At 39.1% G+C, this 24625-nt stretch overlaps 1 protein-coding gene across 2 annotated transcripts in view; it reads left to right on the forward strand.

The window, feature by feature from the left end:
- The first annotated feature begins 413 nt into the window (after window positions 1–413).
- The window catches only part of Hen1 (Hen1 methyltransferase), a 119954-nt gene continuing 95742 nt past the window's right edge, over window positions 414–24625 (forward strand). For both annotated transcript variants that reach the window (XM_067155137.2, XM_067155138.2), the window contains exons 1-2: window positions 414–772; window positions 17076–17323. In XM_067155137.2, coding sequence (XP_067011238.2) covers window positions 509–772; window positions 17076–17323 — 512 coding nt within the window. In that variant the 5' untranslated portion in view covers window positions 414–508. The remainder of the gene's footprint in view (window positions 773–17075; window positions 17324–24625) is intronic.

Genomic DNA, 24625 nt, shown 5'->3' on the forward strand with positions numbered 1-24625 from the left:
CAAGTCTGAGATTCGCGGAAACAGATGTTCTTCATATGTTGTTTGACAACGTACCAAAACAATGCCACTTTTATGTTCAGACAATTCAAGTTCGCGGAATTGTCAATTAAACAGCTGATCGGAGGCAACCAATGAAACCTCGTGCCAAGAATCTCGATATGAGTATTGCATAATCGAGATCTAAAGTGAAAGTAACCAAATCATATCTTGAGAAATACTGTACCACTGTTTCTATCCATGCACTTGAATATTATCTAAATATTCTTGCGCCTCATATCAATGTGCAAACTTTTAATCTAGTGAAAATGCGTTATCCACCGATGTCGATCTTCGAGAATTAATATCGATGAAACGAATTGTATCGATGGTATATTTTGGAGGCATTTAAATCGATTGAAAGACATGGAGTAATGTTGATGTTTGGTAGAGCCGTGCACAAATTTATAAGTGATATAAATGTCTCTGATACAGTGGTTAATATATAAAATGCATCCGGTTTAGTGACGAAATGATAATTTTATTTCATGCACTTTTCTTCTTTACTCGTTACTTCATAAAAACAGTATTGAAAACAGTTTTACGTAGTAAATGTATATGCATTTCACCGGTAGAAAACGAAGCCGATAATGTTCGTAAAATAGCAGATGTCGAGAGTCATGCGATCTTCGATGAGGCTGGAAGTCCAGTATTTTTTCCTCCTGTGTATGTTCAGAGATACTTAGCTGTGAAGTCTGTTCTAGAGGATGTCAGATGGTGTGGTTACATTCGAAAGGTATGTCTGGACAGTATAAATCCCGTAATGCAGTTTTATCTGATTTTTTGTTGTTGCGGTATTGTGTACTTTTTACGAATGTACGAAATTTATACAGTATGTGACTGCGCGTTGATGTATACAAGAGAGGAAATTATGTTGGGAAGGAAGAGAATAACTTATTGCGCTCTATATAGTTATTATATTTTTATTTAATATTTCCTTTTATTTTGATCTTGCTGTATGAGAACAGTAATCGAATTTAGATACATGATTTTTGTATGTGATTAGGTACCTTGAGTATAACACTGATATATTAATTCCTATGCTGCACCTGGAGGTGCTAGTCTACAGAGAATCCACATAAAATGTTTGCAATTATTTTCAAAGTGATTTATTTTCAGATTGATAAGGTTACATGTAGTTTAAGATAATTCAACGGTTGTAACTGGTCTAGTCTTTTTCTGTGCCACCTCTCCATGTTTTATGCAGGGTCAACAGAGAATTTAGGCTCAGTTAGGGACTTGGCATGTAGTTTAAGGCCGCTGAAGTTGTCACGATTCAAACCCTTGGGTTGAGAGCTGAATAGCTAGATCATACTAGTGCCCTCTGCTCCTACTGACCTTTTTCATGTGTAAGTTATGTCTGTTCTGTTATATATGGGCTGTAAGGAGGGAAAGAGGAAATGCTCTTATTTATGACCTATAAAAGATATTCACTATGTGAATTTGTGAAAAGAGGAGATGTGTTGTTGTTGTTTGAGTCATCAGTACATAGACTGGTTTGATGCAGCTCTCCATGCCACCCTATCCTGTGCTAACCTTTTCATTTCTACGTAACTATTGCATCCTACATCTGCTCTAATCTGTTTGTCATATTCATACCTTGGTCTACCCCTACCATTCTTGCCACCTACACTTCCTTCAAAAACCAACTGAACAAGTCCTGGGTGTCTTAAGATGTGTCCTATCATTCTATCTCTTCTTCTCGTCAAATTTAGCCAAATCGATCTCCTCTCACCAATTCGATTCAGTATCTCTTCATTCGTGATTCGATCTATCCATCTCACCTTCAGCATTCTTCTGTAACACCACATTTCAAAAGCTTCTATTCTCTTTCTTTCTGAGCTAGTTATCGTCCATGTTTCACTTCCATACAATGCCACGCTCCACACAAAAGTCTTCAAAAACATCTTTCTAATTCCGATATCAATGTTTGAAGTGAGCAAATTTCTTTTCTTAAGAAAGCTCTTCCTTGCTTGTGCTAGTCTGCATTTTATGTCCTCCTTACTTCTGCCATCGTTGGTTATTTTACTACCCAAGTAACAATATTCATCTACTTCCTTTAAGACTTCGTTTCCTAATCTAATATTTCCTACATCACCTGCCGTCGTTCGACTGCACTCCATTACTTTTGTTTTGGACTTATTTATTTTCATCTTGTACTCCTTACCCAAGACTTCATCCATACCATTCAGCAACTTCTCGAGATCTTCTGCAGTCTCAGATAAAATAACAATATCATCGGCAAATCTCAAGGTTTTGATTTCCTCTCCTTGGACTGTGATTCCCTTTCCAAATTTCTCTTTGATTTCCTTTACTGCCTGTTCTATGTAAACATTGAAAAGGAGAGGGGACAAACTGCAGCCTTGCCTCACTCCTTTCTGGATTGCTGCTTCTTTTTCAAAGCCCTCGATTCTTATCACAGCAGACTGATTTTTATACAGGTTGTAGATAATTCTTCGTTCTCGGTATCTGATCCCTATCATCTTCAGAATCATAAATAGCCTGGTCCAATCAACATTATCGAATGCCTTTTCTAGATCTACGAATGCCATGTACGTGGGCTTGTCCTTCTTGATTCGATCCTCTAAGATCAGACGTAAAGTCAGGATTGCTTCACGTGTTCCTACATTTCTTCTGAAGCCAAATTGATCTTCCCCCAACTCAGCTTCAACTTGTTTTTCCATTCTTCTGTAAATAATACGTGTTAAAATTTTGCAGGCATGAGATACTAAACTAATAGTGCGGTAGTTTTCACACCTGTCAGCACCGGCTTTCTTGGGAATAGGTATAACAACATTCTGCCGAAAATCGGATGGGACTTCTCCTGTCTCATACATCTTGCACACTAAATGAAATAACCTTACCATGCTGGTTTCTCCTAAGGCAGTCAGTAATTCAGAGGGAATATCATCAATTCCAGGTGCCTTGTTCCTATTTAGGTCACTCACAGCTCTGTCAAACTCTGACCTCAAAATTGGGTCTCCCATTTCATCAGCATCAACAGCCTCTTCATGTTCCAGAACGAAATTATTTACATCGTTACCTTGATACAACTGTTGGATATGCTCCTGCCATCTTTCTGCTTTGTCTTCTTTCCCTAGAAGTGGCTTTCCATCTGAGCTCTTAATATTCATGCACCTAGATTTCCTTTCTCCAAAGGTTTCCTTGATTTTCCTGTATGCAGCATCTACCTTTCCCAGGACCATACAGCCTTCGACATCCTTGCACTTCTCCTTCAGCCATTCTTCCTTAGCTACCTTGGACTTTCTATCCACTTCATTCTTTAATCGCCTGTATTCTTTTCTGCCCTCTTCATTTCTAGCATTCTTGTATTTTCGTCGTTCATCAACCAGGTCTAGTATCTCCTGAGTTATCCACTGATTCTTGGTTGATCTTTTCTTCCTTCCTAACATTTCTTCAGCAGCCCTACTGACTTCATTTTTCATGACTCTCCACTCTTCCTCTACTGTGTTTCCTTCGGCCTTTTCATTTAGTCCTTGTGCAACATGTTCCTTGAAACGATCCATCAGACTCTTTTCTTTCAACTTGTCTAGATCCCATCTTTTTGCATTCTTTCCTTTCTTCAATTTCTTCAACTTCAGATGGCATTTCATGACCAACAAGTTGTGGTCAGAGTCCACGTCTGCTCCTGGGAAAGTTTTGCAATCCAACACCTGGTTTCTGAATCTCTGCCTAATCATAATGAAGTCTATTTGATACCTTCCAGTGTCTCCAGGTCTCGTCCATGTATACAGCCGTCGTTTGTGGTGTTTGAACCAAGTATTGGCGAGGACTAAATTATGGTCAGTGCAGAATTCAACCAGCCGACTTCCTCTTTCGTTCCTTTGTCCCAATCCAAATTCTCCTACTGTGCTACCTTCTCTTCCTTGGCCTACCACTGCGTTCCAGTCTCCCATCACAATTAGATTCTCGTCACCTTTGACATATTGTATGAAATCTTCTATCTCCTCATATATTCTTTCAATTTCTTCATCATCCGCTGAACTAGTAGGCATATAGACCTGCACTATTGTGGTGGGCATTGGTTTGGTGTCTATCTTGGCGACAATAATTCTTTCACTATGCTGGTCGTAGTAGCTTATCCGCTGCCCTATTTTCTTATTCATTATTAAACCAACTCCTGCATTACCCCTGTTTGATTTCGTGTTGATAATTCGGTAGTCGCCTGACCAAAAATCCTGTTCTTCCTGCCAACGTACTTCACTTATACCAACTACATCTAACTTTAGCCTATCCATCTCCCTTTTCAGATTCTCTAACCTACCACAACGATTCAAACTTCTAACATTCCACGCTCCGACTCGCAGAATGTCAGTATCCATCTTCCTGATGATCGCCCCCTCTCGTGTAGTCCCCACCCGGAGATCCGAATGGGGGACTAGTTTACCTCCGGAATATTTTACCCGGGAGGAAGCCATCATCAGTACATCTTTCATACAGAGAGAGCTGCATGTCCTCGGGAGGTGGTTACGGCTGTAGTTTCCCGTTGCTTTCAGCCGTGTAGCAGTATCAACACAGCTAAGCCATGTTGAGTATTATTACAAGGCCGTATCAGTCAATCATCTAGACTGCCGCCCTTGCAACTACCGAAAGGCTGCTACCCCCCTTTCGATGAACCATTCGTTAGTCTGGTCTCTCAACAGATACCCATCCGATATGGTTGCACCTGCGGCTCGGCTATCTGCATCACTGGGACACGCAAGCCTCCCCACCGCGGCAAGGTCACATGGTTCGCAGAGGAGGAAGAGGAGATAACTTATCATATATTCTATTGTTGTAGACTATGTAAGACATCAGTGACTGTGTTGTGCCAATACAACATGATGCAACTAGCAGTAAAATTGCACCATAACTATAGGTCAGGCTTAAGAAGTGGCTTTCGTAATAAAATGAAAACAATTAAAATTAGGAGAGAATTGTATGCGAGTATGCAGTTCACTCAGTAATTGCAGCTAGCTTCCATTATTATAACTACCGACGCAGAGTCTATTAGAAAATCAACACCTTCTCTATAAATGTCTCTACTAGGCGTGTTAATATTGTTGATATTGTGGTTCTTCACCGGAAAATAATACCAGTTTGTTTTACGATCAATGCACACAACTGCAAAATGTGGACATGGAGAAGAAAACTAGGCCTATTTATGAATGATGTTACCAAAATTTAGGTTATACATATAATATTGGTCACTGGGAGGTAATTGGTATTATGTTTGGGAGCTAGAGGAACCATACCTTAGAAACTCTGGAATTCCTGACAAATTTTAAAATCTTTGAATTAACTTTGAAACATATAGTATGGTATGCAGTATAGCCCAGAATTACCCCATGGCAGAGGAGCCCTTAAAGGCCAAGGCCTACCAAGCGACTGCTGCTCAGCCCTAAGGCCTTCAGATTACGAGGTATTATGACAGATCCTCTCAGCCGTTTTTCTTGTGCCGGGCTGAGTGACTTAGGCGGACAAGGCACTGGCCTTCTGACCGTAACTTGGCAGGTTCGATCCTGACTCAGTCTGGTGGTATTTGAAGGCTTGATGGTAGATTTACTGGCACATAAAAGGACTCTTGCTGGACTAAATTCCGGCACCTTGGCGTCTCCAAAACCATAAAAATAGTTAGTGAGACTTTTTTTTTTGCTAGGGGCTTTACGTCGCACCGACACAGATAGGTCTTATGGCGACGATGGGATAGGCAAGGCCTAGGAGTTGGAAGGAAGCGGCCGTGGCCTTAATTAAGGTACAGCTCCAGCATTTGCCTGGTGTGAAAATGGGAAATCACGGAAAACCATCTTCAGGGCTGCCGATAGTGGGATTCGAACCTACTATCTCCCGGATGCAAGCTCACAGCCGCGCGCCTCTACGCGCTCGGCCAACTCACCCGGTAGAGAGACGTTAAGCCAATAACATTATTATTATTATTATTATTATTATTATTATTATTATTATTATTATTATTATTATTATTATTTGTTATTCTTGGCTTTCTATACCAGAACTGAAATCATGTAGGCCCTATTTGAGTTTACATAGCAGTTGTCAGTGAGAATACAGTACCGTACGCCACCACCACCACCACCACCACCACCACCACCACCACCACCACCACCACCACCAGCACCTCAAATTATCATCGCAAGGAATATCCTAGATAGGAACCAGCCATCTCAAGACAACTTTTATTCTTGTGCTGCAAGTTGGCAGACATTCCTGCTATTGAGTCTCTGGAAATGGAATAGAATGGATTGAATGTCTTATGTTGGTCTTCAGTTGTTCAGTATCACGAGGCACTGGATCTCTGTACTCTTGTTCTTTTAAAATACCTCACAAATATGCATCAGTGGTTTAAGTTTAAGGAAAGGATAATTGGTTCATGAGGAGATGATACGGTTTTGGAAATGTGGGTGTGCGTTTCCTACTGGAAGAACATTTTCGTTGGGGTAGAATGGATCTGGTACATCTGTTTTGTTTACACCAGTTGTAGCATTGTTCGCTTCATGGAAAGGGTTTTATTGAATTCTTCTTGAAAATGTTCCAGGATGATCCTTTCACTTAGGTGAGCAGTCGTATAGAAGAAACTATCATATGACTTGTAAAAACTATCTTTCGCTTGCTCTCTACTGTGCATGTATGGATGAAGATGGCTGCACCTGTGAATGTTAATTTGACGTCTTGGTTCAGAGAGGACAATTTTATGTTCATATTATGATCTTTCGTACTTTTAAAAGCTCCACTCAAGCTTATTCGTCTACTTGTCATTCCACGCCACAGTTTTGCTTGTAAGTGCATGATGATCATCAACATCTTGCATAGCTTCCAGCCACATAACCATGTCCATCATCTTCTGCTCTTCAACCATCTCTCCGTCATCAGTTTGAACCAGTCTTCCTCTACTTTCTTCACCCACTCCTTCTCTGCTTTCAACCACCTGTCGCTTGATCTTCCTCTTGGTCTCCTGCCTTTCATTTCCTTCTCTTGCATCTGTCCATACCAATCTAAAGCTTGTTCTCTATCCAGTTCTGCAGTTTTTTACTAGTTTTTTTACCCTTCACATTTCTTATCCCTGTTTGTTACTCCTATTCTGCCTCTTAAAAATGTCATCTCACTGGCTTGGGTCCTGCTTTTCTCTCTTTTCTGCATTGCTGAAGTATATAGTAGCCTATGTCTGATATATCCAAAGGTATCAGTCGGTCATGATCTGCATTTATGGCGGTTGCCCAGGTGGCAGATTACTTATCAGTTGTTTACCTCATATTTACATTTAATTTTTTTACCTAGCTTTTTCTTAAATATTTTCAGTGAACTTGGTAATTTATCAAACATTTCCCTTGATGATGTATTCCAATCCCTTACTCCTCGTCCTATAAATTAATATTCACCCCAATCCACGCCAGGTCACCACTGACAGCTTGAAACATACAACATGGATTCACAATTAAGTACTTATTTATTTTCCACCTAGTCGATACAATGATTGCTTAAGGCAATTTAATGGTTTTTCCATCAATAGTTACTGAAATATCACATACATTGCACCTCAGAACAGACCTATCACTTAGAATATCATCTGCAATCAATTGTTTAATATCATCACACATTTTCACAGTGTTCAGTTTCTGTTTCGTCATGCTGAATAATAAAGGTGAATGACAAGGACACTGCACACTACCCAAAGTGTACTCTGGACTGAAAAATTACAACAGTTTAAATTCATTCTGTACTCCAGCAGACAATTATACTGATTGACAGGATTGCTAACTGGTCAATATAATTTCACCTTCCTCCTCTTCTTCCTATTGTACGATGAAACGCAAACTGATATGTGGACCTTTTGCCAAATGGGAGTTCATTGAGCACAAACTAATCTGAAAGCTTTCACCTAACATGACTGTGCTGAAGCAAAGGTAATATGTTACCACTGTAAAGATTGTAAATTCTTAAAAAAAACATACAGAAAGTGGGAGATTTGTCCATTTATAAAAAAGTCAACAGGAGAAAAGTAGATTAAGTAGAAGACGTTTGGTTTCCTTTGTTTGGGGCCTAATTCTTATGGGAATATAGCGCGGCAAAGAAGCAAAAAGCATGAGTTGGTGGGAGATTGCTAAAAGGTGCTGACATTGAGTTAAGGCACAAAAACTGCTGGCACTCAGAAAAGGTCCAATCAAAACACAGTTAAGATTATTTCATGTTTTATTTGTAAGACAATTTGAAAATTTTATTTGCAAAAAATTATTAAGGTGCAGCACCTAAAATTCCTATCTCTAGTTATCAGTAATATATCCTAAATTACTTTGTTATAATAAAAATTCTCTTGGTACAAATTTCATTGACATGGTAAGAATGACTTTGTGATATCATTGATGGTATGCCAGATTGAACCAGGATGGTAGTGAAATTTTGGAAATCATTTTTATAGTTAGTGTCATCATCGGTTTGCCCTTCCAGCGAGCCGGGTAGGGTGTTTGAAAACGAGCGTCATCCAAAGTTGCCTATTCAAAAAGATTTTGTTGTCCATGACATTCCCAATTCCATCCTCTTCCCTCCATGTCTTCCCTCAGTTGGTCCATACGTCTTCTCCTTGGTCTTCCTGCTGGTCTTCTACCTGTTATTCTCTTTTCCAAATAAGCACATGGTAACCTTGTGCTATTCATTCATTTAACATGCCCAAACCGTGTAGATCCCTTCTTCCCTCCATCGATTCATTTAGACATAGGTTAGATCGGATCTGATCATTTTTCACGTGATCAAGTCGTGTCTTTTGTGGAGGGCAGTTCGAAGAAATTTCATTTCACAGGCTTGGATCCTACTACAATCCTTTGATGTTAGTGTGCAGGTTTCCAGAGAATATGTAAGGATGGGAATGAAATATGACTTCTACAGGGTCATTTTTGTTCTTTGTGGGACCGTCTGATCCCATAGTAGATGTCTAACGATACTGTAAAAGTTAGAGCCTTTGGTTACTCTGTTATTTCTGTCTCAGCTCTAAATTACTAGCCATTATGCTTCCTAAATATCTGAATTGGTGTACTACTTCAACTTGGTGGTCCTGTATTTTTATGTTGCATTCTGTATTATGTCTGCTGATTTTCAATGCTACTGTTTTTGATGGGTTCAATTTCAATCCATAATCATCAAACTTCTTACACCATGCATTCAGATTATTTTGCACTCCCTCCTCTGTTTTATCTCATATTGCCACATCGTCTGCAAACACCAGAGCCTGAAGATCTGTATTACATTTTTCCTTCATGTTTGTGGGTTACTGTAGTCACGTCTTAGTTCGTGAACCATGGGCAACGGCTGAGTGACCTAGTAAGTGGTCCTGAGAGTCGGGATACCAGTTGCTATGGAATGGGAGTGGGCATCTCGGACATATTCTGAGTCATGGCCCTCCCTGTGCTCAGGCGGCTAAGACTATACAATTCACCGGTGGTCCATAACCCGTTAGAGGAGAGATCCTCACTTGGACTATGTGCAAGTAGGGTAGCATCCTGCTTCATGAATTTACCGAGCTCAGAACATTTTAAGCAAGCCTCGGACCTATGGGAGTAATGGAGTCCCACTCCCATTTGACAGGCGAGGGACTCCTTGGAAACAACTTGGCGAACGAAATGGAATTCGATGGGAAGCTATCAATATTAATGGGACTTATGGAAGAAAGAAAGTATAACTGGCTGAGTCAGCGAAGAGGATGCATCTGGATGTGCTAGGAGTAAGTGATATTCGGGTAAGGGAAGATAATGAGGAAGAGATAGGATATTATAAAGTGTACTTGACGGGTGTTAGAAAGGGAAGGGCAGAGTCTGGGTTAGGGCTCCTTATCAGGAATACCATTGCACGCAACATAGTTTCTGTTAGGCACGTAAATGAGCGGATGATGTGGGTAGATTTGTCAGTTGGAGGAAATAGGACAAGAATTGTGTCCGTGTATTCACCATGTGAGGGTGCAGATGAGGATGAAGTTGACAAGTTTTATGAAGCATTAAGTGACATCGTAGTCAGGGTCAACAGCAAGGATAGAATAGTGCTAATGGGCAATTTCAATGCGAGAGTTGGGAATAGAACTGAAGGATACGAAAGGGTGATTGGTAAATGTGGGGAAGATATGGAAGCTAATGGGAATGGAAAGCGTTTGCTGGACTTCTGTGCTAGTATGGGTTTAGCTGTTACGAATACATTCTTCAAGCATAAGGCTATTCACCGCTACACATGGGAGGCTACGGGTACCAGATCCATTATAGACTATATCTTAACCGACTTCGAATTCAGGAAATCTGTTAGGAATGTACGAGTTTTTCGCGGATTTTTCGATGATACAGACCACTATCTGATCTGTAGTGAAATAAGTATCTCTAGGCCTAGGGTAGAGAAAGTGAAATTTGTCTGCAAACGAATAAGGGTAGAAAATCTCCAGGACGAGGAAATTAGACAGAAGTGCATGGATATGATTAGTGAGAAGTTTTGAACAGTAGACAGTAAGCAGGTTCAGGATATAGAAAGTGAATGGGTGGCATACAGGGATGCTGTAGTAGAAACAGCAAGGGAATGCGTAGGAACAACTGTGTGTAAAGATGGGAAAAGGCGAACATCTTGGTGGAATGATGAAGTGAGAGCAGCCTGTAAACGTAAAAAGAAGGCTTATCAGAAATGGCTCCAAACAAGGGCCGACACAGACAGGGATTTGTACATAGATGAAAGAAACAGAGCGAAACAAATAGTTGTTGAATCCAAAAAGAAGTCATGGGAAGATTTTGGTAATAACCTGGAAAGGCTAGGTCAAGCAGCAGGGAAACCTTTCTGGACTGTAATAAAGAATCTTAGGAAGGGAGGGAAAAAGGAAATAAACAGTTTTTTGAGTAATTCAGGTGAACTCATAATAAATCCCAGGGAATCACTGGAGAGGTGGAGGGAATATTTTGAACATCTTCTCAATGTAAAAGGAAATCATCCTGGTGGTGTTGCAAACAGCCAAGCTCATGGGGAGGAAGAAAATTATGTTGGTGAAATTATGCTTGGGGAAGTGGAAAGGATTTTGAATAAATTCCATTGTCATAAAGCAGCAGGGATAGATGAAATGAGACCTGAAATTGTGAAGTATAGTGGGAAGGCAGGGATGAAATGGCTTCATAGAGTAGTGAAATTAGCATCAAGTGTTGGTAAGGTACCTTCAGATTGGACAAAAGCAGGAATTGCACCTATCTATAAGCAAAGGAACAGGAAGGATTGCAACAACTATCGATGTATCTCATTGATTAGTATACCAGGCAAAGTATTCACTGGCATCTTGGAAGGGAGGGTGCGATCAGTCGTTGAGAGGAAGTTGGATGAAAACCAGTGTGGTTTCAGACAACAGAGAGGCTGTCAGGATCAGATTTTCAGTATGCGCCAGGTAATTGAAAAATGCTACGAGAGGAATAGGTATTTGTGTTTCTTTTTCTTAGATCTAGAGAAAGCATATGATAGGGTATCGAGGGAAAAGATGTTCACTATACTGGGGGACTATGGAATTAAAGGTAGATTATGAAAATCAATCAAAGGCATTTATGTTGACAATTTGGCTTCAGTGAGAATTGATGGTAAAATGAGTTCTTGGTTCAGGGTACTTACAGGGATTAGACAAGGCTGTAATCTTTCACCTTTGCTGTTCGTAGTTTACATGGATCATCTGCTGAAAGGTATAAAATGGCAGGGAGGGATTCGGTTAGGTGGAAATGTAGTAAGCAGTTTGGCCTATGCTGACAACTTGGTCTTAATGGCAGACTGTGCCGAAAGCCTGCAGTCTAATATCTTGGAACTTGAAAATAGGTGCAATGAGTATGGTATGAAAATTAGCCTCTCGAAGACTAAATTGATGTCAGTAGGTAAGAAATTCAACAGAATTGAATGTCAGATTGGTGATACAAAGCTAGAACAGGTCGATAATTTCAAGTATTTGGGCTGTGTGTTCTCCCAGGATGGTAATATAGTAAGTGAGATTGAATCAAGTTGTCGTAAAGCTAACGCAGTAAGCTCGCAGTTGCGATCAACAGTATTCTGTAAGAAGGAAGTCAGCTCCCAGACGAAACTATCTTTACACCGGTCTGTTTTCAGACCAACTTTGCTTTACGGGAGCGAAAGCTGGGTGGACTCAGGATATCTTATTCATAAGTTAGAAGCAACAGACATGAAAGTAGCAAGAATGATTGCTGGTACAAACACGTGGGAACAATGGCTGGAGGGTACTCGGAATGAGGAGATAAAGGCTAATTTAGGAATGAACTTGATGAATGAAGCTGGACGCATAAACCGGCTTCGGTGGTGGGTCATGTGAGGCGAATGGAGGAGGATAGGTTACCTAGGAGAATAATGGACTCTGCTATGGAGGGTAAGAGAAGTAGAGGTGGACCAAGGCGACGATGGTTAGACTCGGTTTCTAACGATTTAAAGATAAGAGGTATAGAACTAAATGAAGCCACAACACTAGTTGCAAATCGAGGATTGTGGCGACGTTTAGTAAATTCACAGAGGCTTGCAGACTGAACGCTGAAAGGCATAACAGTCTGTAATGATTATGTATGTATGCATGTATGTATGTATGTATGTATGTAGTTCCTTTACAATGGTATCCATAACTGCTATGAATAGAAGAGGTGATGAAAGATCACAATATGAAGATAAAGTTGGAATTCAAGAGGACAAACTGGGGCAAATATTCATTTATAGGAAGGGGAGTTATGGATTGGAATAACTTACCAAGGGAGATGTTCAATAAATTTCCAATTTCTTTGAAATCATTTAGGAAAAGGCTAGGAAAGCAACAGATAGGGAATCTGCCACCTGGGCGACTGCCCTAAATGCAGATCAGTATTGATTGATTGATTGATTGATTCACTTCCCTGTTGTAACTTACTCCTTTGGTTGTATTGAACTATTCAGAGTGACCATCTCCAATACTGACAGCTTTTGCAATTGTTATATAGCATTTGGATCTTCCTAATAAGGTACTGCAGTACACAAAGCTTTCTAAGGCTTTCGCAAATAGTTGATCTAGGAACATTATCATACACCTTTTCAAGGTCCATAAACATAATAATTAGGTCTTTTTCCTCTTTCCCAGTGTTTCTCTGCCAACATCCTCCAGAAAGAAGGAAGAAATACTGGGCACTAAAAAAAGAACAACACACAGAGAAATGACTGATTCAATGTACCTCAAAGAGGGTGAAACGAAATAATAATAATAATAATAATAATAATAATAATAATAATAATAATAATAATAATAATAATAATAATAATAATAATCAGTACTTTTACTATAAGGCGAGAAAGCAGTGTTATACTATATGATCATTTGTCCCTAGCTCCTTAATGTAAATATTTTGTTTTTTTTTTCCCGTGATATCCTAATGATCGAAGGATTCGCTTGACACTAGTATTGGATCCTTTGAGCTTTAAGTCTTTCTCTAACTTTGCACGAATGTTTAAAACTGTAGGTAAACATTTTTCATCTAAAAAAAAAATTAACACTACGACGTACGACACCTTCGTCAAAGTCGTCCAGTCCAGTAATATCTTTCGTGCACATTCTGTTTTTGTTTGGTGTTTCAAACAGACTATCCATAGGTTTTCCTAATTCTATTGCTTTTCGTTTTTCACTCTTAATCGTGCCACAGAACTTTCTGACACTCTTAACAGCTGCTGCTACTCTTTCCTACACTTTCTAACGCCTTCCATTCACTGATAGGCCTAACGTACAGCACCACCACCACGAGAAATTAGAAAGCAGCGCGCGACAGCTAAGTGTAAACTTATGCACTGAACTGTCCTTGTAGCAGGAGCTCTGTTAGGAGGGGATGCGCTAAGCGAGATAGTCCAAAGTGCGCATGCGCTCCCAGACGTCTTCCTAGCTGGCCCGATCTCTAAAATTACAGCTGTTGCATTTTATCCTATATACTCCTGATTTTGAAAAGCAATCAGTCTTATTAATAGAAGTTGAGTTGTGTAAGATTATTGCGTTATTATTGATGGTTTTAAAGGCTATTTTAACATCATGTTCTTAAAAAACTTTAGTGACTTTATAAATATCTTCATTGAACGTGAATGTAGAAAATAAAGTAACTTTAGCTTTTTCTTTTTTCAGAGTGGTTAAAGGGCGATGTTTGTATTCATTGATAATACTTTCTATGAAAAAACTATTGTATCCATTAAGTTTAGCAATCATACGAATATTGTTCAATTCTTTTTTAAGATAACTGTCGGGCATTGGTACAGTAAAGGTTGTTTATATATTTGGGGATGTGAAGAATCTTGACGAATAGTAGAAGCTGTTTGGGTAGCTTTTCTGAAAATATTGTATTTTAAGGAATTTGGTTGTCTAATGATGGTCAAGTGTAAAAAATTGTATTTTTTTGTTCATTTTCAGATTCGAATGTAAATTTTTTGTGTGGGTCAGTATTGATGTGGTTGAAAAGAGTGGTAGCAGCGTCTGTTGTGCTCTCATGTAAGATTACTAAAGTATCATCCATATATGTAGCCCAGAAAGGAATATTGTTAAAGTATTGTTGAAGTTATTATTGTTATCAATCTTATTATGTTCCAAAAAAGCTAAATAAAATTTGGCTAAAGATACCTGAGGCCGGTGATCCCATGGCCAAACCTTCTTGCTGATAGACAATACCGTCGAAAGTGAAATAGTTATAGATAAGAAAGTATAGATAAGAAAAGTGTTTTTCCACCAATCAATACACAATTTATTTTAAATAGATTAAACTAGTACCGGTTTCGGCTCTTTAACTGCCATCATCAGCTAGTACATGATTTGTTTCCAGCCATTAGACAATTCACAAGTTGTTATTGTATTAGACATCCGGATGTCTAATGGGGGATGGAAATGTATACAGTAGCATATAATTAAAATATCAGTAGTCAAGGTAAAAAGTTACAATAAGTTAGAACATGAGTATGTAGGACATATTAAAACATATGGGTCATAATATAAAATATTATTTAAAACTAATTTTAGGATAGACATAAAATCTTGTATGTCTAAAGCACTTAGGTGGCTGTATTTACTTAAATTGTTTTCTATGATAGGATATAATTTAGAGGGTTGAATACTATGATACATATTTACAATGTCGAACGAGTGAAAGGAATGATTAGGTTGGATATAAAACTTATTTAGATTCTCAATCAATTCTGTAGTATTTTTAACATTTTTTTGGATAGAAAATGATAATATCTTCTTAGAAACTTTTGAATGAATTGATGTCTTATATAGAGGGTTTGGTCTATAATTGATGATCGGGCGGATGGGGACGCCGGGCTTGTGTATCTTAGGAAGGGCTTTAGCGGTGGGAAGGCTTGGATTCATACTAGTTAATTTTGTTTTTTCTTGATCAGTTAAAAGGAACGAAGTATTCTTTAAAGTTTGCCTAAGTAGGCGTTGGATTTTTTGAGTAGGGTCCTTTTTAACTGCAGTAAACGAACTGTCAGGAAATAATTCATTTTCATTTCTTTCCATTGTATTGACCTTGTCATCTTTTGTGACAATAAGATTATCACCAGAAATCTTCTTTTTAAGAACGCATATTTGTTTCTGTTCGATGACAGTTTCTTTATTGCTATTAGAGTTAGTGGGGTTGCTGTTATTATTTGAGTTAAGAATGTTATTAATTTTTTGTTTTACTTCGAACCTTACTTCATCCTGTTTTTCAGTTGGTAATTTACTGATGGCCCTTAGTGGGGTTGCTGTTATTATTTGAGTTAAGAATGTTATTAATTTTTTGTTTTACTTCGAACCTTACTTCATCCTGTTTTTCAGTTGGTAATTTACTGATGGCTAGTTCAGATTCTAATACCATAGTGGTAGTGGTATTAAGTATATTAAGATTAGGCCAATTGTGATGAGGACCTTTTGCTAGGATTGAATTTTCCTCATCATTCAAAGGAACATTGGATAGATTAATAACCGGTAGATGAAAATGATTCGTTGTGCTAGTGAAATTTATATTATCATTAACAAGATTGTTGCTAGGTTTGGAATTCTTTAGTGTACAAAGCTTCTTATCTAGGGTTTTTTGTTTCTTAGCTGGTAAGGTGAAAAATCTATAAATCAACTAGAGATTGAAATAAATTCCATTGAGCACTTGAAAGTAAATTTGCAGCTACGAGGTGAGTCTCATACAATCTATGATTTAAGAAAGATTTTTTCTTGTATAGGAATTTAATTTCCTCTCTTAGCCAAATCTTATTCATTCTAATTTGGGTCTTAGCGATGTGAGGAGAGAGTCTGTATCTTTTCAAGTTACTTTTGAGAAAATTAGGTGTCAAATTGTACGTAATACATTATTAAGAAACTCGATATCTTTGCCCAATTTGGCTATTTTAACTTTTAAACCTAGAGTATAAATAGGCTTTACGTTTTGCCTGGTTGGCTATGTAATTAAAAGATATAAATTTATTCTTCAATAAGCACTCAAAAGTACCCATTTGGTGTTATAGAATGTTATGTCTCTTTGCATCCTAGAGAATATTGGGGTGTATTTTGTTGATGTAGGAAGAGAATTGTTGTCACCTGTTCAATATTCATAGGCTGTGTACTTCACCATTTGTTATTGCTGCCTTGGTGAATCAGTGGTGGAGTATGCAGGTGGTGAGTTTGGTCCCAGCTAAGATGATCGATTTTTGAATAGCAGTTTAAAAAGATTAGTGCTTCATGTCATGGTTGATGACATGTTAAAGATCTCTGGTGGTGAACTTAGTGTCATTCAACAAATTAAATTAATTCAGCCATAAGAATCATACAGTAGAATTTTGCTTTCATTGCTAGATATCAGCATAATTGGAATGTCAAACTTGGCAGGTAGGCCATTTAGATGACACCACTTCAGAACCTCTGCAACTTGCTAGCTGAGACCATACGATTAATATATTATTTTCCTTTTTTCCCCTATGTATGGAGTTCAATATGAAGTAAATTCATATTGTTAACACCAACACTTAAGGTTGATAAACTAGTGAATTACTTTTCTCTGTTTTCCCAGGTTGTTGACTTCGGTTGTGCTGAGTTTGGTTTGTTTCCATATCTGAAAAACATTCCTGGGTTACAAGAAGTCCTTAGTGTGGATATTGACGAAGATGTCTTGAATCAGTATCGATGCCGAGCAGCTCCTTTAGCTTCGGACTACCTCAAGTCTCGCGCAGAGCCATTAGATGTACATGTGTTACGTGGCAGTATCTCTGAAACAGACGAGTGTTTGCTTGGTTGTGATGCAGTCATCTGCATAGAACTGTGAGTATATACTGACCAAGTGATTGTTGATTTAGATCAGTGTCTTTATTTTTTAGAGGAAAAATTATGTATATGGTGTTTCTGTTAGTTCTATGACTTGATTTATAAATGCTAGCATAGGAGTTCTGTGCCTTCAGATATTGATCGACAAATAGACCTAGTAAGTAATGTTAAGCATATTTCTGTGCAAGCTATGATGTGGTAGATAACAGGATTCAGGGAAACTATAAGAAAGTGAAGAGGATAGTAGGAGACGGGATACAATGGAAGATATGCTATGTGAAGATCTACCTTTGGGCCAGAACATTAAAATTGTCTTCCTGCATTCTGGGTGAATCAGTGGATTTTCTGAGCACAAACTGGTGAGTTTGAACCTTGCTCAGTCCAGTGTTGGATAAAATATAAATACAGCCTCATCTTGGTAGATTTATCAGAAGAGATGGCTCGATGACATAAAGCTGTAAGCTGGAACACGCTGGTTCCAAGTGGCTCAAGACCGAAGACGATGGAAGCATATGGAAGAGGCCTATATCCAGCAGTGGATTGAAATAGGCTAGAAAAGAAGTGAACTACTGCAGGACAAACTTCAGGCACTTTGGTATCTGCAAAAAATAAAATGTTGTTAGTGGTATGTAAAACAAATTACATTTTTCTTGCTCTTTTTTGATGTCTTCACTTAAGTAAAATGAAAACAATCTATATCAGCACACAGTAAAATAATTTAATCGATAACCAGTTTTCGGAATCTTAGTTCCATCATCAGTGGATCATTAAAATATAAAATTATAATTCTGTCGTCTTGATTTTAAAATGTAGAGGACACTTGTCCTGTACTAAAGATAGAAAAACAAATAAGACAAGCTAACATAAAAGAAACTTTTAAACCTAATGAATGGAGAGGTCTTCCTCGTGAACACTCGAAATTTTCTTCTAAAGACACAGAGCAAAGTTCCCTGTGAAACGTAAAGTATTTCACTTTATTTTCTTGACACGGCATTAGCCCAAAAAGCCATGTCTAATGAATGTAAATAAAAACGTACCTTATAATGACTGGAATGACCGAACATGCTGTCTCAGCTGTTAACAGTATGAAAAAGTACTGGACAGATCTCAAGAACCAAACAGTACAAACTTCAGAGAGAAAGTAAACATGGAATGACTCAAGTGGTCCAGTGTAACCAATAAAGTTATTAATAATAGTAATTGGATTGGCAAAATAAAAACCGATCTGAAACAGGCAGGAAATACCATAGCAGATGTTCTAAACTGGGTAATCTTCAGATCCAAAATTCACAAATGGCAAGTTTGTAACGGATCAAACACCCGATATAGATAATTAAAACCAATTGCAAGCTGGGCGCCAGGCTTCAAAATTAAATTGAATTTGAAACCGAATTTAGATATAAAAAGTAATAAACATAATTTAATGAGACTATCCCGGTCGTGAGGTATGAGGATACTGACCATTAAATACCATATGGAAAAACAAAGGGAACCTACTAAAAAGTCAAATTATCTAACGATGTAAAAAGCAAAACGTTTTATTCTAAAAAAATATGAAATTACGTAAAAACAAGTTTTTTTTATCAAAATTAAAAATTACTGACTGAGATTACAATTCAGTACTACACTCATGGACTTGCGATAACAGGGCTAACTCATGCTCAGCGGAGTTGATCTTGTCGTAGTCTGCTTCCGTGGTTGATCGTTGTCGTCCCTCGTCCAACAGCATCATCCTTGTCATCTGCTTCATAGAATGGATTCCACCCTGAATCTATCACTCCCTATTTTGCTGAGTACCAAAACCATAGTACCAGCCTTACAATGTGAAATTCCACATCGGAATTAATTGAATAGAAAGAACGGAAAACATCCAGTCCTTCTATATTATTTGAACTTGTCTTTCTAAATAATCTGAGTAAATCTCACAGAGCCGATAAGAAATGTTGAGTATAAGCACATCGTAAGCGATGCACCCAAATAGCAGAGTCAGATGCAGAATGCAGAATACAGAATGAAGAGGAATCCTTTCACCACGCCGTGTAGATCTATATAAATCCTCTTCAGATTCCCACTTCCTCTCTTGATGTCACATGACATCTCGTTCCAATGAGAGCCGATATACATCACTACCCTCTCGATATATAGATGAAGTGTCTGTCCGTGACAGAAAAAGCCCCCCTGATAGGAGCACATGATATGGGGTAATTTAGCGTCGCAACAACGAAATTACGGTAGGTAGCTTCCTCTTGCTGTTGCGTACGTTTCCAAGAACCATCCAAAATTAACCTTCCTGGACTATTGCGAAACACCAAGTAGCCTGTTAGCGCAAGACCTGTTTTGACATTACCACGGAATATTCTAATATATTACAATTAAAAATTATATCTCGTTCTTACGTACAATTACATAGATGATGATGATGGACGTTAATAATGAATAAAATTACATATGATACATGATACATATATATACAATTAATTCGGGTGGGCAATCAAATTATGTAAATGTCGTGGCGACCACGATTATTACATTTGCCCCCCTGATTCTGACATGTGGAACACATAATGTTGGAATCACTCACAGCCTATTTATATACAACATAGAAAATATACTGGTTTGTCATACATCGAATCATCATTCACAGTTTGTCAAAATTACACTCCTCTCGACTTTAACATGCCAACTATGTATACATATATTTCAGCCTCCACGCTCTCGAGTGTTCAACTGTCCTTCAACTTCCATCAAAAATTCACACAGTACACAATTACAAAAAAAAAATACCTAAAAAATACTATTATACACATCTCCTCTGATTTCTTCACACTGAAGCGTTCATCAGTTTTAAGACTGTCTTCACTAGATTAAAATGGCACAACAACATATAGCGCAACCACACGCTATTCCATATGTGAGATCATCATTTCACCTGGTGTCATCCAATAACAAGTGTATTCCCACACATGACCCTACAAGCACTGTTACACACGTTCACCCACACGCCGTTGGAACATGTAACCGTGCTACCGCAAGTCCTCTCATGGCACATATTCGCCTGCAATAACTCTATTTTACAAAAACAAACTTTTTTACGTAGGTATTCCTATTGGGCAAGTCTGAATTCTTTTACATTTACAAAAACAAAAAAAAACCATGGCATCACATATGCGCCGATTGACATGACTCACACGCGCAGCAGTATAGTGAGCTCACTCCAGACAACACACCGCGCCCCCCACATGTCTACAGACATAACCCGGAAAATCCACTTCTTACATACACACAGCTGATACACAAACACACCAACACCTCGAAACAGTAACCAGGCTGACTTCCCGTTATCTACATTCCATATGCTCGCCTTCGCTTGTCACATACCTCCGCAAACTACGAATGTTGTAGGACCCAAGTAAAACATTTTCCCCGTCAGCTAGATTATAGGCACAAGGTCCCAACCTCTTATGAATACTGTACGGCCCCTGATAGAAAAGAAAGAACTTCTTGATGACTTTTTCCTCACTGCACGACTGTATGGGTACTCTTAAAAGCACAAGGTCACCTACTTCAAACTCATCCAATACCCTGCGTTTCTGCTGTTTCTTACGCGCCTCGCCGGATTTGACTATATTTTCCCTGGCCAGTCTCACGTAAAATTTGGCGTCCCGCTGAGGTTCCTCAGTAATGCCTAATACCCTCACCAGTTCATTCTGGGGTTTCCTACCGAAGTGAACCTGTAGAGGTGTGAGTCTGGTACTATCGTGTTGGACAGCATTAATCCATGTCTCGATGAGCGATAGTTGCGCCACCCAGGCAGAATGCTTTTCATGTACCAGAGCTCTAAACATACGGCCTAATTCACGCATGACCCTTCACTCATGTTACCTTAAGGATTTCTAACAGATGACTGAACATGAGTAATTCCTAAATCTTTCATAACCGACTTCCATTTTCTGTGGTCCGCTATCAGAAAGTATGCGACAAGGAGTACCAAGTTCAGGTATGTACTTCTCCTGGATTATACGGCTACAAGCTTTTCCTGTTGCTTTCCTCATAGCGTACAATCTGACCAACTTCGAGAACGCATCAATCATGACAAAAACGTACTGAAAGCCGAAATGTCCTTTAACAAGGGGCCCTAATAAATCCACACATACCAAGTCTCCTGTTGTTTTAGAAACTACCGTTTGACGTGGCCCCTCCAGGTAGCGGTTCGGATTTTGCTCCGCTGACACAAGTCACAAGTGGCCAGAATTTTCCTGATTTCTCTGCCCATCTTGTCCCAGATAAAGTTCTGCTGGATCTCATATAGAACTTTACTTGCACCGTAATGCCCTAATTCACAGTGGATAAACCATACCATTAGAATAGAGCGATTTGGGTACACATATTGCACATTTGTCTTCGCTACACTGTCTAGCTAAAAACCCGTTGACTAATTTATACGTGTGTCGACCGCGTGTCACCGTAGCTTGCTCACTTTCTAGAAGTACAGACAATGGTTCCTGATATTCATCGTCTTTTGATTGCTCTACTAACAAGTTACGCAATCTTTTCAGAGCAGGTTTGTTGTCCTTGCAGAGGCACGCACAGACTAATATGCCTTCCTGTGGCTTAAGGATCTCTCCTTCTTTACACAAGTTCTGATCCCTGGATAGAAGATCGGCAAGGACATTGTTCTTTCCTTTAATATGAGACACTGTAAAGTCATATTCCTGTAAAGCCAGTATCCACCTACTAACTCTATTTGAAGGTAACTTACAAGTAGAAATAAAGGATAAAGCATGATGGTCCGTCCTTATTTCAAATTTAGTGCCTAGCACATACATCCTAAACTTGCTAAGCGAATACACAATACTCAGAAATTCCAGTTCAGTAATAGAATATCTCTTCTCACATGCACTCAACCCTCTAGACACTAAGGATATAATTCCTAAATTTCCATCTTCGTCTTCTTGACATAGGGCTCCTGCCACTCCACACAGCGATGAATCAGTTAGTAAAACATATTTCCCATTCTCCGTAGGGTACTTGAGTACAACAGCCTGCCTGAATCCTTCTTTTAGTTCCCTTAATGCAGTATCATGATTTTCAGTCCATTTCCATTTACTGCCGATTTTCAAGAGTTCCCTGAACGGCTCAAGTAAATAAGCGTATCTCAGTACGAACTGTCTAAAAAAATTGCATACCCCAATGTAAGACCTAAGTTCCTTGATATTTCTTGGGGTACTGGTATTCAAGATTTTCTCGATTCTCGTACTCTCATGATATAGGTGTTGATTCCCATAGGGAATCAGAAATATTTGTCCTGAATGAGTAAATTTATAATACCAATATAAATGGTCCATTATCGGATATTATAAATTTTCCAGCTAACTCATTCTTGGTTGCCAGCGTTTCGCCCTCGTGTGCTAGGGTGGGCTCATCAGTTGGTACCTAGCACACCTACCAATACGCTGGCTAGTGCATACCGTGGAGGCCATTGCGTAGGCTACCTGGAGCCACCGGCAGTGCCAATGCACTAAGAGACTTTGTCTCATCACTAAAAATTGATGCCTGCTTGGCCATCAGATGATATAGGTGTTGATTCCCATAGGGAATCAGAAATATTTGTCCTGAATGAGTAAATTTATAATACCAATATAAATGGTCCATTATCGGACATTATAAATTTTCCAGCTAACTCGTACTCTCAGGCGTTACTCCCGCTGCAGACACACGGTGTCCCAAAAATGTGACCACACGCCTCGCAAAGACACATTTTGAGAGTTTAAGAGTAAATCCAGCGCGTTCGAGCTTCACAAAAACCCTCTCCAAATGGTCTAAGTGCTCTTCAAATGTGCAGGAGCCTATTACAAGGTCATCGATATAAACCGTGGCAAACTCACCAGCGTCCCGACCTAAAGCAGTATTTAATGCTCTAATCAGCGCCGAGGAGGAGGTTTTTGTCCCATACGGTACTCGAGTGAACTGGTATAAATTATATCTATGACTGAAAGCAGTGAGATGCCTATCTTCCTTTCTCAATGGTATCTGCCAGAAACTACTCCTGAGATCAACCGTAGAGAACCAGCTTTTCCCATGAAAACTCTGAATGAGCTCCTCAATCGTCTGAGACTTTAATTGATCCCCCCGTATCCTCATATTCATCTCGCGCCCATCCATGCACAGCCTCACACAATCATCATTTTTAGGGACAATAATAAGAGGATTAGAGTTCTGACTACATGATGGCTCTATCACACCGTCTGATAGCATACTTTGTATTTGCTCGTCTACTGCTTTGGGAAACTTGTGTGGAATGCCATACCTCGGTCCACTAAAAGGACTACTATCCAGTACAGAAAAAGAATGCTCATACACATGAGTTAGGCTAGGTTTCACAGAAAATACATTAACGTGTTCAAGCAACACTGCCAACAACTCGTCTTGCCGTCCTTCCTCCAAGCAACTCTTGCTCACAGCTTCCCATAATGCGTCCTTTTGACCCTTATCAACCAACACATGACATAGAACGAAGCTCTCACTAACTTCTTCTTCCCTGAAGCTCTCTCTAGCTTCCTCGATAGCTTGTGAAACCCTGACAACACACTCCATGGCACGATCACCCTGTTTCCCCTGAATATCACCCTCAAAATTGACTTTAATATGAGTCTCGTTCCACGTTAAGTTAAGCACAACTTCTTTGTAATCTAACTCTGCTGAGTGTGACGTCAGCCAGTCACATCCCAAGATGATATTAAATACAAGATGCGGAATAACTAAACATATCTGAACCATAATAGAACCAGCAATACTTATAGGTAATGCCACCTGCTTACATACTTGTTTGGACTTCTTGCCAAATGCAGTGATGATATACGTACTCTTAACTGGCATTTCCTCCACATAAATACCTCGTTGTACAAAACTCATATACCACTCATAACTAACGCATGATCTCTGACTACCTGAGTCAATAAGTGCCTGAACACCCACCCCCCATACTTCTAACTTAACAATGGGATTAACCACTTGCTCCTGTTTATTAATATATTCCTGCTGTGGCTCAAACATTAAATCATCTCTTACATCTAGGTCATACAATAACTCCATAACACAACTTTGGGTTATCGGTGGATACGGCTGAAATACAGACCCTGAATTACAGCTCGTACTTAGTTTAAATGTCTTACTTGGCCCTGACCGTTCGTCTCGCTAGTGCTCACATTCCTCTCCGCCTGTCGGTTACCTGCTTGCTGATACGCTCGTTACGCTCGTTGTTGGTTCCCGTTACTCCTAGGGTTTCCTTGAGTTCTATTT

This window comes from Anabrus simplex, chromosome 1 (genome assembly GCF_040414725.1).
Source record: "Anabrus simplex isolate iqAnaSimp1 chromosome 1, ASM4041472v1, whole genome shotgun sequence".
NCBI classification, from domain to species: Eukaryota; Metazoa; Arthropoda; class Insecta; order Orthoptera; family Tettigoniidae; genus Anabrus; species Anabrus simplex.